This window comes from Pagrus pagrus, assembly GCF_965226575.1.
Source record: "Pagrus pagrus genome assembly, chromosome: 8".
Taxonomy (NCBI): domain Eukaryota; kingdom Metazoa; phylum Chordata; class Actinopteri; order Spariformes; family Sparidae; genus Pagrus; species Pagrus pagrus.
The window spans coordinates 30,169,010-30,185,854 of record NC_140192.1 but is presented as its reverse complement, the minus strand read 5'-3'; the positions used below and the strand labels follow the sequence as shown (position 1 = coordinate 30,185,854).

General features: G+C 39.9%; 1 protein-coding gene across 1 annotated transcript; it reads left to right on the top strand.

The window, feature by feature from the left end:
• Window positions 1-5,496: 5,496 nt before the first annotated feature.
• LOC311262023 (uncharacterized protein) lies at window positions 5,497-16,003 on the top strand. The gene is made up of 5 exons (XM_084361123.1): window positions 5,497-5,599; window positions 11,177-11,389; window positions 11,603-11,845; window positions 13,337-13,472; window positions 15,253-16,003. Exons 1-5 carry the CDS (start codon window positions 5,548-5,550, stop codon window positions 15,257-15,259), a joined length of 651 nt encoding a protein of 216 aa, XP_084217249.1. The 5' UTR covers window positions 5,497-5,547; the 3' UTR covers window positions 15,260-16,003.
• The last annotated feature ends 842 nt before the right edge of the window (window positions 16,004-16,845 follow it).

The window sequence follows — 16,845 nt, the reverse complement described above, 5'->3', positions numbered from 1 at the left end:
TTAGGACACACCCTCACTTATGACTGGCAGTTTCATGTACATGTACATGTTGCTGGATGACAAGAAACAATAGCTACATTCTCAGTCCAGAAGTCAGAATCTATTGTGTTCTAGTTTTAGTTTGACTATTTTTGTATTTGAGTTGTTGGTGATCTGTTATTTTTCATTGTTTAGTTTCTATGGATTGCATTACGAGTTAGTCTGTACAGGTACAATGAGAACCACACAGATGAATTTGTTCACTGATGACTGAAACTGAACTTTTATTATGAAATGCAAGCCATTGTGTTCCTCCTGGACAAGTTTAGTTGGCAAAAACAGCTACGATATAAAGTCTGCCATCTAAGGACAACAAAGGAGCGACCCATTTCCTCCAGCCTGCAAGATCAGAACACTGACAGCACAGACAACATTGAAATCAGGAAGAGAACTTCTCCCAGCCTGGTTCATCATCTACAGAGTTTCCAGCTAACAAACAGCACACCAAAGCAACCCGTCTTCCTTCATTGACTGGTAATATTAACTAGGCATAGCATAGCATAACATTGTACATGGCTAAGCACAGGACTGCTTAAGTTAATGTTAGTTATGCTTCACACAGATGCAGGGTCTTCTATACAACTAACCATCCTCTTTTCTAACTGTTATCCCACACAGATCACAAACATAATTTGACCTGGCCTTAAACATAACCACACACATGGAGAGGAAACTCGAAGCTCTCAGTCCACATATTTTTATTGTTTTGCATGTCTGTTCATGCCATGTGTGCGCAGAACATACCGAGGTGGAACAAAGAAACGCACACACATTCTTTCTGTTATGGACCCAACATGTGCACACTCCCATACACTCACATTCTCTGAGGGAGCTTCTCTGGAACACAGATACACACACACCCTTGTTCTTTAGTTAGGTACATTTAGTTAGATTGATTGTATGTTTTACTCTTTTTATATGCTGGTCTATCTAAGAGAGGATGCTATTAGTTACTTATTAGAGCGATTAGTTGTAGTAATTGATATTAATCAGGGTTCGAAATTATAATTTATGAGACTAAATCAAATAAAGCTAGGGTTGGTCATTTATTTCAGAAGCATTTTTGTTTTATTTGTTAGAAAATCTCTAAGCATCCTGACAAAAATATAAAGAAAAAAACGTGACTCGCATCTAATAAGCCACACCTCCCACCCCCAGCCACAGAATGAGTGCAGCTAACTCAGCACATGAATGTATTATTTAGACATTTCTACAGAAGCGCCACTCAGCCTTGATTCCAATTTTGCACAGTGGCCACTCCTAGTGGACTGCAAACAAGGTCAATATTGACTTTGAGCTGAAAAAAGTGATTGATATCAGAATGTAAAGTCTATGGGCTGAGCAAACCTCACAGGATATGGCATATGTGCCAGGCAAGCAATTCTCACTGGACTGAGTAGACAGACCAAACGGCCTGAGTCTTTTATTGTGAACTGGTGTTGAAGTTTCTCTGAGTACTGTTTAGCTTCCCTGCCAAACCTGTACTAAGGCACTCTTAAACCTCTCCCAACTCCTAAATGCATCTTCAGTTTGCTACCTTAACTGTCTGAGTTAGTCTATTAATCAGGGTTTGTCACCCTCATGCATAATCTTACACAACAGCCATCGCAAGCTGATGTATGACATCATAGACTCTGTGTTCTTATCCAAACTGTTGGTAGTTACTGAAACATCCCAGTCATTACAGTCGAAGCACGCCCAAAGATCCTCCACAGCTTCACTGTTCCACACCAGGTTGTTTCCCTGATGTTAATGGGCTCTTCTCTGGTGAAAGAGCTACAAAAACTGGAGTTACAAAGAAAGCAAACAAAGCAATGTGCACCAACACAGCGAGCCAGCCAACTGACATACCATCTTGCAGAATTATAAAATAAAAAGAGGTATATTTTGATGGGGAAATTTACTAAATGAATTAAAAGATGTGGATCTGGGGATTGAGTGGGTTTGGCAGTCTAGTGAAAATGGAGGAGAGAGGGAGGAATTAGAGAAAACTGTTTGTTTATATGGTTTGTTACTGTAGCAACCCAGTTTTCCCAAAGGGACACTTAAAGTTTCCTCTTGCAATGATAGATACAATTATGGTAACAGAAATAATCAGTACATTTGATGTTTGAACACCAGTTTGTGATGGATCTGATCCTTCAATAACTGTTACTGAGCCACCGTACTCTGAGCAATTATCTCAGCTGCTGCTCCAGTGAAACTGCTCAACATCCAACTGCCTGGACTAGTTAGTAGCAGGTAGGAAACACTGCAGAGCTTTATGCTTGTGGCAGCAGTGGCTAAAGGTCATGTGAAACATTGTCCCCAAGGGCCAGTGGAAAGCACACACACATGCTTTCTATTATAATCTTGTACATGAGGCTGATTTTCTAATGTGATAAACACAAACATCCTCATTGAATCAGTTTCAAAGCCGCATGTCTTCAGGTTTTTGCAAAAAACAGATTGAAGTCTAAAGATCTGCTAACACCACCACAAGGCTGCAATGTTTATTACATCCCACAATACAAAATGTAATTTTCATGGCATTATCATTGTGCCTTAGAGGATGATGTAACCTGTGTGCAAGGTTGACCTTTTAGTCATGCTAATGTGTGGGTCAGACGATCCCTCCGGACTGAAATTTCTCAGTGACCATTGGATGGATTGCCATGAAACTTTGTACAGACATAGAAGTAGAAAACTGGGACTGAAGATGGGCCACAGGTCTCCATGATTCATCCCCCGGGGACTGTCAGTCATGACTGACTGCCAGTAGTACTGTCAGTTGTTGAGAGATATCTCATTCGCTCTCCACAGAAATTAATTAGAAGGACTGCCATAATTACTGCACACAAATTTGGACTCTAAGTGAAAGTGAACTGACAGAAGGCAGCTCCCAAAGTAGATGCACATGTGCCAAATTTGAGAGACTCCTGCTCAGTCAAATGTCCCTGGGCTGACAGAGGTCAAAAAATAAACCCATCTCATGGATGACAGTGGCTGTGCTGTCAGCTCAGCTTCTGTGTTCTCCACCAGGTCTCACCTGGATACCATCAAAAAGTGAGCTCCATGCTGCTGCTGTAAACGGTGCGTAAATGAAAACAGACAACAGCCCCTGAAAGCTACAAACCCTCCTCTGCTGGACTCAGTCCCAAGTGAAGGTGAAAGTGAAGACAGACACAGTGCAGACTGTATGAATTCCTTCTGCACCTGTCCTCCTTTTAAGTTAAATCAGTATGACGTGGTGATAAAAGCATCACGGAGGAGCCTCAAATCCACTGAGTAATGTTAAGCTGACTCCTCACGCATGACCTTTTGTTTTAGTCACTCACCTTCATGAGGAACAATAGAGCACACGTGGATCACTGTATATATATATATACTCCACTGCCTTTGGAGGCTAGTCAGTTGCTTCACACTTGCAACAGCTGGAGCCACTGTGGAGCCTGGAGATTGGGTTTTTCGAAACAGGATAGTGGCTTAATACTGTAAGTAAATACACAACCAGATGTACATTTTGCACTCAAATAAAAAAAAGAGCCAACATTTGTAATATCAGATATTTATTTCGAAGCATATCATTTTCAAACAAGGCTATGTTAGGTATAAAACAGACTACACTGTAGTTAAAACTGCACTCTGGCTCTGTGGTGCAGGTCAGCATATTTGGGAAACAAGGGGCAAGGAGGAGCCTAATCAGCTTTACTTACATTACTTTATTATTTACTCGTCAATAACTGATGCTTTGGGATTGTAGGACGGGTCGCCATTGGGAATGATACTCAAAAATCAACTTTTCTTACAAACAGCCAAGTCAAAAGTCAATTATCTTCTTACAATGAATGATGGGCTCCCCCATTAACACACACTATTCTGCCAAATTCTGAATAGTTTTGGTTATTCACATTACAGATATGTGTAATTCTTCTCTTTCTGTGCTCTTTTCACTGCTTTAAAGTGGGCAGGGCTCGGTCATAAAAAGGTGATGTCATACTCTTCAGGCAGCAATTATGGTTTAGCAACATTTGAATCAGAATGTGATGACAGTTGGTGGGTTGGTGGTTGCTGTAGGCTGGTGATTCGGCAGCAGACACTTCTGACACTTCTCAGCAGAACAACTGGCTTATTTAATTACATTTTATGTTGGCCTTGCTGAGGTATATCTTGCTGTTGCCTTATTATTATGAGGACATAACATTAGGGAATGTTGATAACTTAAGCCTTCTTAACAAAATTACTATTGCCAAGCAACTGAATCAGCTAGCTGTAGGATTACATGTAACCTATGTGTATGAAGTGTAATGTTACAAAAACAAAGTTTACTTTGTCTCACCATCGTTATATTACAGTTTTTAGTCTTACATAGCCACAAACAGATACATTACCTCATCATTATGCCTTCTGCATACAGCTGCGTTAGAAAGAAAAATAGTATTAAAGATATATTTTGTCTTTCTTTCACTCTCTTCCAGATGAATACATTACACTAGGCAGGCAGACTGCCTTTTTACAGGGACCCCCTGAGCACATTTTGATATCTGGTTAACAAACAAAATAACCTAAATGCCACGTGATTATTATTATGCTCATTAATTTAGTTTGGTATATATTTAAGCGTATCTAGTTACATTTCCATATTCATATACAATTTTTTTGTCACGTACTCATAAGAAAAGTATAGCTAACGTGAATGTTTCAAAATGATCAAATAATGCTTTTGATCGCAGGATAAACCAAAAAAAAAGACAGACGGACGAACAGAAACTTTATTGATCCCGAGAGATATTTAAACTATATTATTTAGATACAGACAAACACACATGAAATAAAAATGAAAATGGAAACAAGAATTTAGGAGTAAAAAACCACTCAAGATAAATCTGATTCCAGCTGCTGTAATAATTCTTGATGATCATATCAGATCAGAACATACGAAGACAAAGAAAATGAGTCAGACTTGATTTTGCAATGCCTTGCTTGAGTAACTGCATCCTTCTCCTTATTGCCCATCAAGGGACCCACTGTGGTTGCTTGCGGCATTTGGTTTGGATATCATTCTCACTCTTTAACAATCTGTACCACAGCTCTTTTGGCAAGAGACTGACAGGCAATGTGTTTACTCGCCACTGCCATGTTCCAACTGCACTGTTCTCACATAATGACCCAAGCAAAAGGAGGACACATGCCAGAGGTTAAATAAGCCACTCCTGCTGGGTGTAAATACACTGACTAACTCCAACAGACCACTGTTGACCGGGAAGTGTGGATCCTCAACATGGTAACCAGAGAGCAGGTGAAAGACTACACAAACCAAGGCTTGTAACTATGACAGTAGACAACTCTGGCCCCTTAACACCCCCCCCCAACACCTCTACCAACCACAAACAAACCCAGAGAGTGAGCTCACAGTCCCATAGCAACGGCAGAGTGGGTCTAACAGTGCTGCTAGTAGAATCAGTGTTTGGGTGTGGATCCATATTCAGGGGAACATTACAAAATGGGATTTCATTCAACTCTGCATATATGAATCCTCAGGGAGCCCTGCTGAAAGACTTGTACGTCTACATGAGAGCAGGTAAGAGCAGTCACAGAACTTGAATCATTGTGGGAGAGTTGTTGAAAGGCAGTGTAATGAAGTGTAACCCTAACTCTAACCACACACACATGCTTTCTGTTAAAACACTGTTGATAACCCTGCCCTCCAACTGACTGAAACTAAATGGTCAAATCAGTTCCAGTGGTGTGTGCCCTCAGCTTTTCTTTAAAATATGTCAGGCTGTTAAAAAGTTCTGGCTGTGTGAACTGTTGTGCAGTACTGTCCCAGGAGCATGTGATCTCATGGAATTGCGTATAGATAGCACACCACATTTAAGTACATTTCATGCGTCCTGTCAGATACCTTGAGCTTTTTCGCACTTCATTTTATAGCCTCTGCAGTTAAGAGTTTTGGAAGTGCAGGAGAGGACAAAGTCAAGTGACTTCTGTCATGTGATCTTTGTTGTCATGGTCACAATAATAATCCCATGTTAAAGTTCGTCAAACGGTTGCAGTTTGTTTAGGATTGTACGGAAGCATATTGCTGCCACACAAGGAATAATAATTGTATTATAATAATGTGAAAAGTATCAGGTTAAACTATGTTTTCACTCCTGCTTTGCACCGAGGCAGATTGACACGCAGACTGATGATGGGTTATTATGGATCCCACTGATCTTCTTACAAGGCCTGTCCTGCTCCGCCTCCGATCAGTTGGCTTTGTTGGTTGCATTCTCTAGCTTGGATCAAACTGTTAGCTCACTCAGTAGCTTGGGTTCTGGTGGTTTATAAGCTTTAGTTTTGCAGGCAGACATATTGGCCTCTTCGGCCTCTCTTCCAGTCTTCTACTGCTCCTCTCGGGGTCAGTCATCCTCTGGAGCCACTCTTCACTGAGTTTTCTCTGTGGGACAGGTGAACTGCCACCGGGCTGCCGTGCCACTGCTCCACCACCCTGTCAGTAAGCTCTACCTAACCAGCCCAGAGACGCTGCAGCTGTGTTTACCAGGGAAACGATGGCTCACAGGCTCACACTGCATCAGCTGCACCGCTGGCTGTTTGTTTTAATCAACCATGAGAAAAACACAAGCACAGACCATCAACACCAGACAGCCACTGAACATACAGTTAGGGAATAATAACATGTCAGTTATGCTGACAGAGATTTTTGTGACCTGGAAGTCCGCTGTACATCCAGAGAGAGAGAGCGAGCTCAGTGGGCCACGATGAATTTACTGTTTAATCAGACTACAAAAGACACGAGAATTAGTTATGTAACAGTCTGTTCATTCTGGTGTAAATGGGTTGATGTTGTATTTTATGAGGGGTAGATGTTCTCAAAATTAATTTAAAACTAAAAGGTGATCAATAAATACATTTACTTTTTAATCAAAATATAATTTGATGGGATTAAATGCAATTTAACAACTAATATAAAACCGCTGCTCATCAATTAAATATTTAATTTCAATGCGTGAGAATTAAATGCAATGTAATCTTTAATGCCAACTTCTTACTCATTATATTAAATGTATTTAATTTTAAAATTAAGTATCATCACATCATTTAAGTTGATATATATGACAATCATAACTTCAATCTGTGAACATTTCAATTGGAAAAGAGCTTTTATTTCAGTACTTCAACTCACCACCATTTTTATTCAACTATGGAAGTTATTATTAATTAGTCGTTGAATCAATGTACATACTTTTAGCTTTTTAATGTCTTCAAGTATGTGATCTGAGGCACTTCCTTTGGATGAAATTGTAAAACGTAGGCCTGCTGATAATTTTTCTCATGCTACTATAGCCAGATAAAGATATCAAACCACCTGTTAAAATGCACCAGAATACATGATATGACAAATATACTTAATACCAATATCACCCACATTTTAAATGCTTTCTATGACCATGCATTAAAATGCAGTCAATTATATTGCTATAATATGCAAAATGTCACGTTAAAATGTGATTATTTACAATGTTGAATTTGTACACTGAGGAGGATTTTAAAATGCACCAGGCTGTTCAGAGGAAAGAATCAGTCCTCTTCCCTTTTGGAGGTGGCATCATTTCTCATTGATCAGCTGGGGGCACCATGGATACAATCTACCCAATGCAGCTACTGACTTTCCTATCTTTCTACATGGAGTTTGCCTCTGATATTGATCAGTAATCAATAAAGATGACAACAACTCTGTTTGACTGCATGTGAGAAAAATGCTCTATTTAACTGCAGGACTCCAGGGACTAGGTGGAAATTAGCTTTTAGCTACATCTGATACAATACATGTATTGTGCATTGTCCCTGCTAAATAAAAAATGAATATTAACATTAACACAAATAAGACATTTTAGAAAGCACTTAATGTAGAAAATAATAAAATATAAAAGTGAGCTGTGGCTCTGATGCCTGGTAATTAGTCCAGGCCTCACAATAATATTAATTATAAGCTGATATTAACAACTATTAAACTGCCTTGTCTTTCTTGAAGTCCTGGAATTATTAGTCAATAATCAGCTCAAATCATTCCTCTCAATATATCCTGTTTTGAGTCCTCACCAGTCTGGTTTCAGAGCTAAGCATAGTACTGTTACTGCTATCACCTCAGTTACTAATGATATTATATCTGCTGTTGATAAAGAGAAATACTGTCCTGTCATCTTTGTGGATCTAACAAAAGCTTTTGATACTGTTGACCATGCTTTGCTCATACAAAGGTTATGATGTTGGTTTTGATTGTAATTCCTGTAATTGGTTCAAGGACTACCTGTCTCATAGACAACAATGTGTGGCTGTAGGAAAACATTGTTCCGTGTTTTTACCATTGTCTAAAGGTGTTCTGCAAGGTTCAATACTGGGTCCTGTCTTATTCACAATCTATATTAACAATAGTACATCCTTTATAACAAATTGTAACGCCCATCATTATGCTGATGATACAGTCCTGTACTGCTGTGCTAAAACTGCACGTAAAGCCATTACAATTATCCAGCAAGCTTTTGACAAACTGCAATATTCTCTTTTTAACATGAAATTAGTCCTCAATGCAAACAAAACCAAATTCATGATATTCTAAAGAGCCAGAGATATCACAGACATTGGTCTGCATGTTACCACTCTGACAGGACACAGTATTGAAAGGGTTTCTGAATACAAATATTTGGGTATCTGGTTGGATCAGAAACTCACATTTAAATTAACACTTGTTAGCAAGCCAAGACAAAAAATTGGTTATTTATACAGAAACAGAACTACTTTCCCATGTTCTCTAGGAAATAGATCATTGAAGCTCCAACATCAAAACATGTACGTCTAATTAGGAGTATTCTTCAGCCAGTGCACTTGACCAAGGCACTGGCTTAGTTCCGGAGTTGGTCCCTGGACACCATACAATGGCTGCCCACTGCTCCTCAGGGATTAAACTCAGAGAACAAGTTTCCATACAGTGTGCATTGTATGATTGTGTGTGATAAATAATGATTCTTTATCTTGTTAGTTTATAGCCGGACATTTTTACCATGATTTCAGCATGTCTAAAAGCATCCACTAAATAATGGGATATTCTTTTTTATCAGATGTGTATTTTAGCCAATATGCAAAAATGCAGATAACTAATCATATTCATTGGGGTAGTCTCTGCATTGGCTTTGGAAGCTGAGCCTTAAGCAAACTACACCGCCCCATTTCATGTTTTAATGTGGTTACTCATTACCATCACTTATGTTGTGTGAATTCCGATGCAATGAAAATTTTCCATTTTGGGGTAAAAAGTTATTTTTTGCAGTTATAGTAGTTATAGTTTATTTTACAGAACACACATCGAATGCTTTTTGTTTCAGATTAACACTTCAAGCTATTATTCACAACCAACACCAGACAAACAGTAAATTTGATGTTCTCATGGTATGCACACAAGACAACACATAGTAGGCTACATATTGTGAAGGTCTGTACAACCAGTCCAGTCATAAGGCCTCATTTACCCCAAGTAACCTCCGTAATCAAAAAAACTGTTTTCAATACCTTCATAATTATGTGGTGTGGCATCCATTTTCTCAGACACCAGTCATTTTTCCTTTCTTTGTTAAAACAACCATCCACTTTTTATGGGGAAACTTATGGTGAGTAAACACAGTGTTAAACTAAGCTTGACCGTCACTCAGGCACATACAGTATATCGTAAACTGCATTTACCATAAAGCTGCGGTTGTCCTGAGGGCTGCCCACAATGCAAAAATTCAACCACTTTGTTTTGACTGTAAAATGAAAAACCAAAGCCCTCAAGTTACCTTTACATTTTTATATGAAGTCTTTGTGTTTATCATGAAATTTAAAGACAATATAAAAACCTATTATACTGAGCCCCAAAATGCTCCCAGTCACTGTTTCATCGGTGTGTGTGTGTGTACGTATGAATGGTTATTGCCCCTGCTGAGCAGTTGGCGACTTGCATGGTAGCCTCTGTCACCAGTGCATGAATATGTGGGAATGCTGACCTGTGTTGTAAAGCGCTTTGAGTGGTCAGTAAATCTAGAACCGTACTATATGAATGCAGTCCATTACACTATTGCCCAGCTCACTGAGTGGCTTGGTGAGAATGAAGGTTAAAGGTACATGTAGTTGTCATTTTACGACAGCAGGGTTGTAAAACAAAACTGAGTTTAAGTGTCTTTATGCTAAGATTTTCTAGAGCGGAATGATGAAGGTGAGTTCAGGAGTCTCACAGCCTGAGGAGTGAAGCTGCTCTGTAGTCTGGTGGTCCAGCAGCAAACACTTCTGTATCTGTTGTCAGATGGCAGCAGGGTGAACAGACTGTGGCTGGGTGGGTGTTGTCTTTTAGTATTCCGATGATGTTCTGGGTGGTAGAACCCAGTGATGAAGAGCCTTCCTGTCCTGGGCCATGATGAACCATGCCAGTTTGGGATGTTTTGTCAGGAGTCTCTTTCTATGGCTCCTCTGTAAAGAAAAATAAACAATGCATATGTGTTATATAGTCCTCTCCACCACTGTCATCAAATGAACAAATGTGGGAATATTTTTTGGAAAAACGCTGTTTATCCCTCCTGTAATTAGAGAGACTTGCAGACGTTACACCTCACACCTTACTAAGAAATTATTTTGTTTTTTCCTGTGATCGTCCGTCCTTCCTTTGACCCATCTGTATGTAACAGCTTGAAACGCAGGAGTAACTTCCTGTATGCTGAGTGTGTAATCTTCAGGCCAAGCCATGTGGGTGACACATTACTTGAACATACTGAATCCAGTATAAATCCTGGTTTCACTTAGTGGATGCAAACAATGGAGCAAACTCTTTTGTTTAAGAAAGTTTCAGCTCCATACCAACAAATTCAATGCAGATTCTAAACAGATACTTACATTTTTTCTCATGAAATATATTCCTCCCATATTTAAAGATACAAAACTGCAGGGAACACCCATTTATTAAATGTCACTATCCGAAGCTTAGAAATCCATACGAAGGCCTGTGAAGTTGGTGAATGTATTGCCTTTCAGCTCAACAATGCAAACAAACTCATTAAATGCATGTATTATGAGTCAAGCAGTATTGCCTTCTTACTATACACTGACTGTGCACCATGTGTCTTTGCAGGAAAACATGTTGGACATGAGATGAATGAGAGGAGGAAGCATCAGGCAGAGTGTGGTGCAGATAAAAGCGTGTATGTCCACAGCGAGCAGTGGAGAAACTTTCGGTCCAGACCCTTTCATGAGAGCACAGTGTTCACTTTGCCTCCACTAAGACCTCAGCCCTATGGAGACAAAGGGCTTTACTTCAGAGGCTCCGAGCTCCTGGGCCTGCAAGGTGACTACCAGCTGTCTGTCACTGTAGCCTCAAATTGCATGATATGACACACTATTATGTTATCCCATGTCATCATTGCATGCTTTGTCATACAATTATGACATGGCATAATTGTCCCGTCATGCTGGCATTTCATGACATGTCAAGATTTTGTTCATGATAAAACAGCCAATGTGATATAATGTAATCGTCTGATCATTGTTTCTGTCACAGTGCAGGGATTCTGCTGTCCCCTCCAGCAGAGGCCCAGCACTGGGAGGATAACACACGGGGTGACACCACAGAGCGTTGAGGGAGGAGATGGGAGTCTGACATTGCTAAGCAGTCTCAAGGGAAGGCTGGAGAGCAGAGTGAAACCAGCACCAAGGTCCAGGAATGGCAACAGACCTGAGAGGGCCCTGGAAGGTGGAGCTGCCACTGTGAGCCATCACAGAGATCTAGTCAGGGAAACAGCAGGTGAACAAATCCTATTTGTTCATGTGTTCATACCCACGCATCCTGTGTGCTGACTGATGAATACTTTTCACTACACAGCATGGGCACCTCTACTTTGTGATATCTGTGAACTACGGCTGTGTAATATTGGAAAAAACTGATAATATGATGTATTGGTGGTCGGGGTTCCAGATGTTTTGCTCCCCAAGATTTCTGTGTGAACATATCTTCGGGGAGTGATGAGGTTAGAGCCCAGACACTAAACTCTAACCATGTTTTGCTGCTATGATAAACATTTCAAACATGAGTTGTCTGACTGAACTGAATTATGTAATATTAAACAAATGTCTCTTGTAGATAAAGTGCAAGTGTAGACACCTCTTTGTTTTGTTCAGATTAAGCCAGTTTAGTTTGGATGTAGTTTCACTGATGTAGCTGTTGAGGCATATTCAGAACTGAACTGAATTCAGTGTACTTACTGTACACAACTTACTGTAGGTTGTACAATGTGTGAGTGAAACCATCATAACCTCTTCCTGCCGCATTGCACTGCCCTTCTCACCTCCAAGCAGGCAGAGTCAGGGCGCGATGCATTTGAACTTTCTAAAAACTGACAATCCAACACTGTTAATTAAAAAAAATGTGAAATATGCTTGAGGACTTGATGAAGCATTATATGGATTACTTGATATCAGTCAGAATATTTTGTCACTGAAGTAATCATAGTTGATGTTTTGCCCTGATTTTGCACAGCACGTCCACAGGAATCCATTTTATTTAGACATTACCTGAAGCTAAAACTCTCAAGTGAAACCACAGACAACAGAATGAACCCATGCTTATTTCAGGAATCTAATCCAATCATCTGATATAATCAGTTTATATTAAGGTCTCTCACAGACAGAGAGGGTAGTATTGCTACATAATCAAGTTATCAAACTAAAACCAGATCAGATTTCTGATTAAACGAGAATATCATCTCTATTGTCTAACTCTATATAGTTTTAATATTGACTCTTCCTTTTCATAATGAGGACTAAAAGCTGCTATTTACTCAAACTGCTAACCACTTGAAAGGCCTTTTTGATCAACAAACACAATAGCTTATCTGCCTGCAATCTTCCATAATCAGATCCAGACAACATGCATGTATGAATCCTTCTTCTGGCCTTGGGCAGGAACAGCTGTGCTTATTTGTGATGACTCAAACAAATAATCCAATTTCATTGCCAGCTGACATAAAAGATTCTTTGTTTCCATTCTCTCTGTATTATTTGGACTGAGGGCAGTGTATGTTTTTGCTGCAGTTTGGGTAATTGCCTGTTGGATATCCTCTAGTGATAAGCAGACACAGTTGTTCAGATGTAGTTATGCTCCATATATCACCCAGTCCCAGATTGTAGTGTTTGGATTGTTGGCAAGCTGTGAATGACATCTGCAGCATGAATGTGACTGAATTCAAAGCTGCATCTCTAACCGTGACTGAGTCTTTGAAACATCCTCTGCTCACAGAAACTCCCACAACCCCCTGCAACAAAGAGGCTCGCCGAGGACAGCCCGGCGCCACAAAGGTTTCAGAACTACATCTGTATCTGCCTTCATCACTCTGCAATGATGAGGAGCAGGATGCTGAGCCGGAGGAGATGAGGTATGAGTTCTGGTGGTGTTTGGGGTGTGGAGGCCGTTGCGAGTCATAGGAGAGCAGCCATCTGCATCACTTTCACGAACTGTTCCTCGGATAATGTCTTTCACGTCACATCTGTGGTTTCCTTTCCAAAAACTGGAGCAGAGCGCCGAAATAAGTCTCAGAAGCGATGTCAGATGGAGGGTGGGGAGACAAAAAATATTTTCCCAAGTAATTAGAACAACTGCAGTGCATGTAAAGGCATGCCCACTGGGTCTGAATGGGATCTGTTATATCCATAGAATCATTCTGTGCAAAAGCCAAAGAGGATGACGCTACAGGGTGTTCTGTAAAAGAGTCCTGTACACATCAATGTAGAGACAAATGGAGACAATAAATGAGCCTGAAAGAGTTTATCATTTTCAACTGATGAACCTTCAGACGTCTATCAACCCATATCTGCAGTTCCCTTATGCTCTACTTAGATTTTTATGGTCTTTCTCATTGTTTGGGTTTTTAGGATTACACCCTTACTGTTTTGGTTCAGTTTCAGTGCTCTCATAACCCGGTTTCCATCAGCAGCAGGCAGCTGTTTACAGAGAAAAAGCTCAATAAACCCAAGCACCAAACAGCAGATAGACACAGTTAGAGACCACCTGGTGAACGAGCCAGATATTTCCCAGGACTAATGGAGAGATTTATAAATCTGTATTTCTTTTTCCGTAAGTGAATAAACAAGCTGTTCTCAGAGGAAAATAAGGTCCCAGAACATTGTTTGAAGCTAGAAAGGTGGCAGGGTCATGGAAACAAAGAGTGTTTTTAGTTTGTTTAGGCAGAAAAACATCAGCCAATGAAGATCTTTCTCTTCTCATTAACATTTCTTCCTGAAAACTAGATAATGCACCTTTAATCTTAAGATATACATTGATACATTGTTATACTGTCAAACTCTACATCATTTATTAAAATGACATTAAAATATCATACTTTGCAGTCAGTAAATCATCAAATAAACATAAATATTAGGATTATTACCACAAATAGAAATCAGTCAATAATTAATGATTACAGTATACGTGTTGCCAGGACATGAGAATAAATGTCCCATGCCTCACTAGTGGCCATTATGGCTACAAAAATTGATCACACAAGAGAATATAAAAGTTGTATATGACACGAAAAACATGATCATGATCTAGAATCTTTTTATGTAATGTTTGCCCCAAGGTGGCTCTAGAGAAAGGGCGTCTGGGTCACTTCAATCAAGGATTCATGAATGTGCTCAGTACTATCATCAATCTAAATTTAGACATGGGAAAACTTGTGTATACATGGAAAATTTGGCCTGATGCTAGAGCTATGTGGTGCTAGTGGAGTCTGGGGACACGACATGAACATTCACAGCAAGTTTAATGACAATCTGGGCTGTGGTGGAGATATAGAAATTATTTATAACCCTAACCCATTTATTTAAGGACAGGGCAACAGAAAACATCAGCTAAGTGTATGAAATCTTCAGTCAGTGATGATTGATGAAGGGGAAGAGCTAGTGATGGAGTGAGAGAGAGGAAGAATGGAGTTGAATGATGCCGAACTCATTCTGGATGCACTGGCACTCCATCACTAGCTGGAGACAAGTTAAAACCGTTGTCAGTTTCATATCTGTATGTCCTGTACATAGATCCATGACATATTTAGCCAAGACTGGAAGTTGCGGGAAACAATTAGAGCTGTCTAAAGTTGTAATGTGTTTAGGGGCCTGATTACTACATCAACACATGAGAAGTTTCTGTGCTCCTTTCAGGACTTGACATGAGACTAGCGCTCAGGGATCTCTGGTCAAACCAAAGAACGCAAAACATCCCCACCCTTCACACACCAGTCAAGACCAACTTCACAGAGGACCCGACCATCCACAGCACACCTTCTGATGACCTCACATCGGAGCAATCTGAGCACAGCTGTGATGTATGAGTACAGAGGACAGCAGAGCTCAGCGAAGATAACAGATTGAGACAATTTATATCTTAAGAACCTCCACATGGGCAGCACAGAGAAGAGCGGTGTGAAAACAGACCTCTGCTGATAAGATTTGCAGCTGTCCATAAACACAGGCGCTGCATACTGGGTCAAATTTAAACTTGGTGTATGGCTGGACAGTGTATGTCACTGTGCTCCTGAGGACAGAATTGAGGACTGTCAACCTCACTGTAAAGCATTGTTTATGTCCAATGAAGCATCCCCAGCACAAAGGTATGTGCACCAAGTAACATGACCATGCCTCTTGCATCAGGTGCACAGGCTCTGCAAGACATCACAGTGGGCAGTCTTGCACCCTAACCCTTTTTTGGGACGTTTGCTTTTTTTTCTCACTTCATTGCATAGAAAAGGTCAAATAGGCATCTGCAGAACATGATATTGTTCATTTCAGTACACCTGAGAAGATGACTGCCACAACCACTGATTAAAGTAAATAACTGAAATTAAAGAAATTTAAGTAAAGTAATGAATTACATAGTGCTATTTTTACCATTTAATGTATCAATGATTTAAATTAGTTTAGCTTAAAAATCTACATTTGAGTAAATGATTTTTTCATTAGAATACATGTATAACTGATAAAGTACAGTATATCCATGATAGCTATATAGCTACAATTTTTGCAATTACAATTTGCCCTCAGCATAAAGGAGCAGTATAGCAGAGCGTTTAGTCTATCGCTTCCTCTGGTATCACTGGTTGACTTCTTGCTTCTTCACAGAATATTTTGTTTGTATGACTCCAGGCATTCTAAAGAATACCGCAACTGATAATGCACTGAGCATGAATGCAGCTGTGCACTTTGTAACTCACATGCCATCAGGCCAGCACCAAGTAAAAGAAAGCTTTAAAAGCCTCTTGAGGACATGATTGAGGACTTTTAGCACCTACTCATTTTGAAAGAGCTACAGTCAATGGGGAAACTCCAACACTCAACCAACCAATGGTGTAATGTCATCACGAAGTCAGGGACAGACTCTCAGGTTTATCGGACTGGTCCAGCACACCAGAGTGTGGAAGAACTGGAAATGATTGTATGTATAAATGATACCGGGCCGCGCGAGAAAAAGAAGGAGTGTTAAGATGCCTGTAGCTACACCGGTCCAATTAAATAATGGCCACGATTCATACAGATGTCTTTTGAAGGTTTATTTGCTCTCTCTCTGTTTCAGCAGACACCGTGAAAACTACAACAAAAATAAAAGACATAAAAGTTTCGCAAATCACATACAACTCCCACTCACTGCCAAAGTCTCTCAAGCCAGTGTCCATTAAACAGTTCAGAATACATTAGCATAACCGAAATGTGCTGAAGTAAGATAAAATACTTTAAAATGCACCATTAATATCCATACAA

Bases quoted from the DNA above. Each gene is read 5' to 3' on its own strand.
- LOC311262023 (XM_084361123.1), top strand. From the start codon at position 5,548: ATGAATCCTCAGGGAGCCCTGCTGAAAGACTTGTACGTCTACATGAGA. The intron at 5,600-11,176 runs GTAAGAGCAGTC...GTGTCTTTGCAG, and splicing joins GTACGTCTACATGAGAGCAG to GAAAACATGTTGGACATGAG. The intron at 11,390-11,602 runs GTGACTACCAGC...TTTCTGTCACAG, and splicing joins CGAGCTCCTGGGCCTGCAAG to TGCAGGGATTCTGCTGTCCC.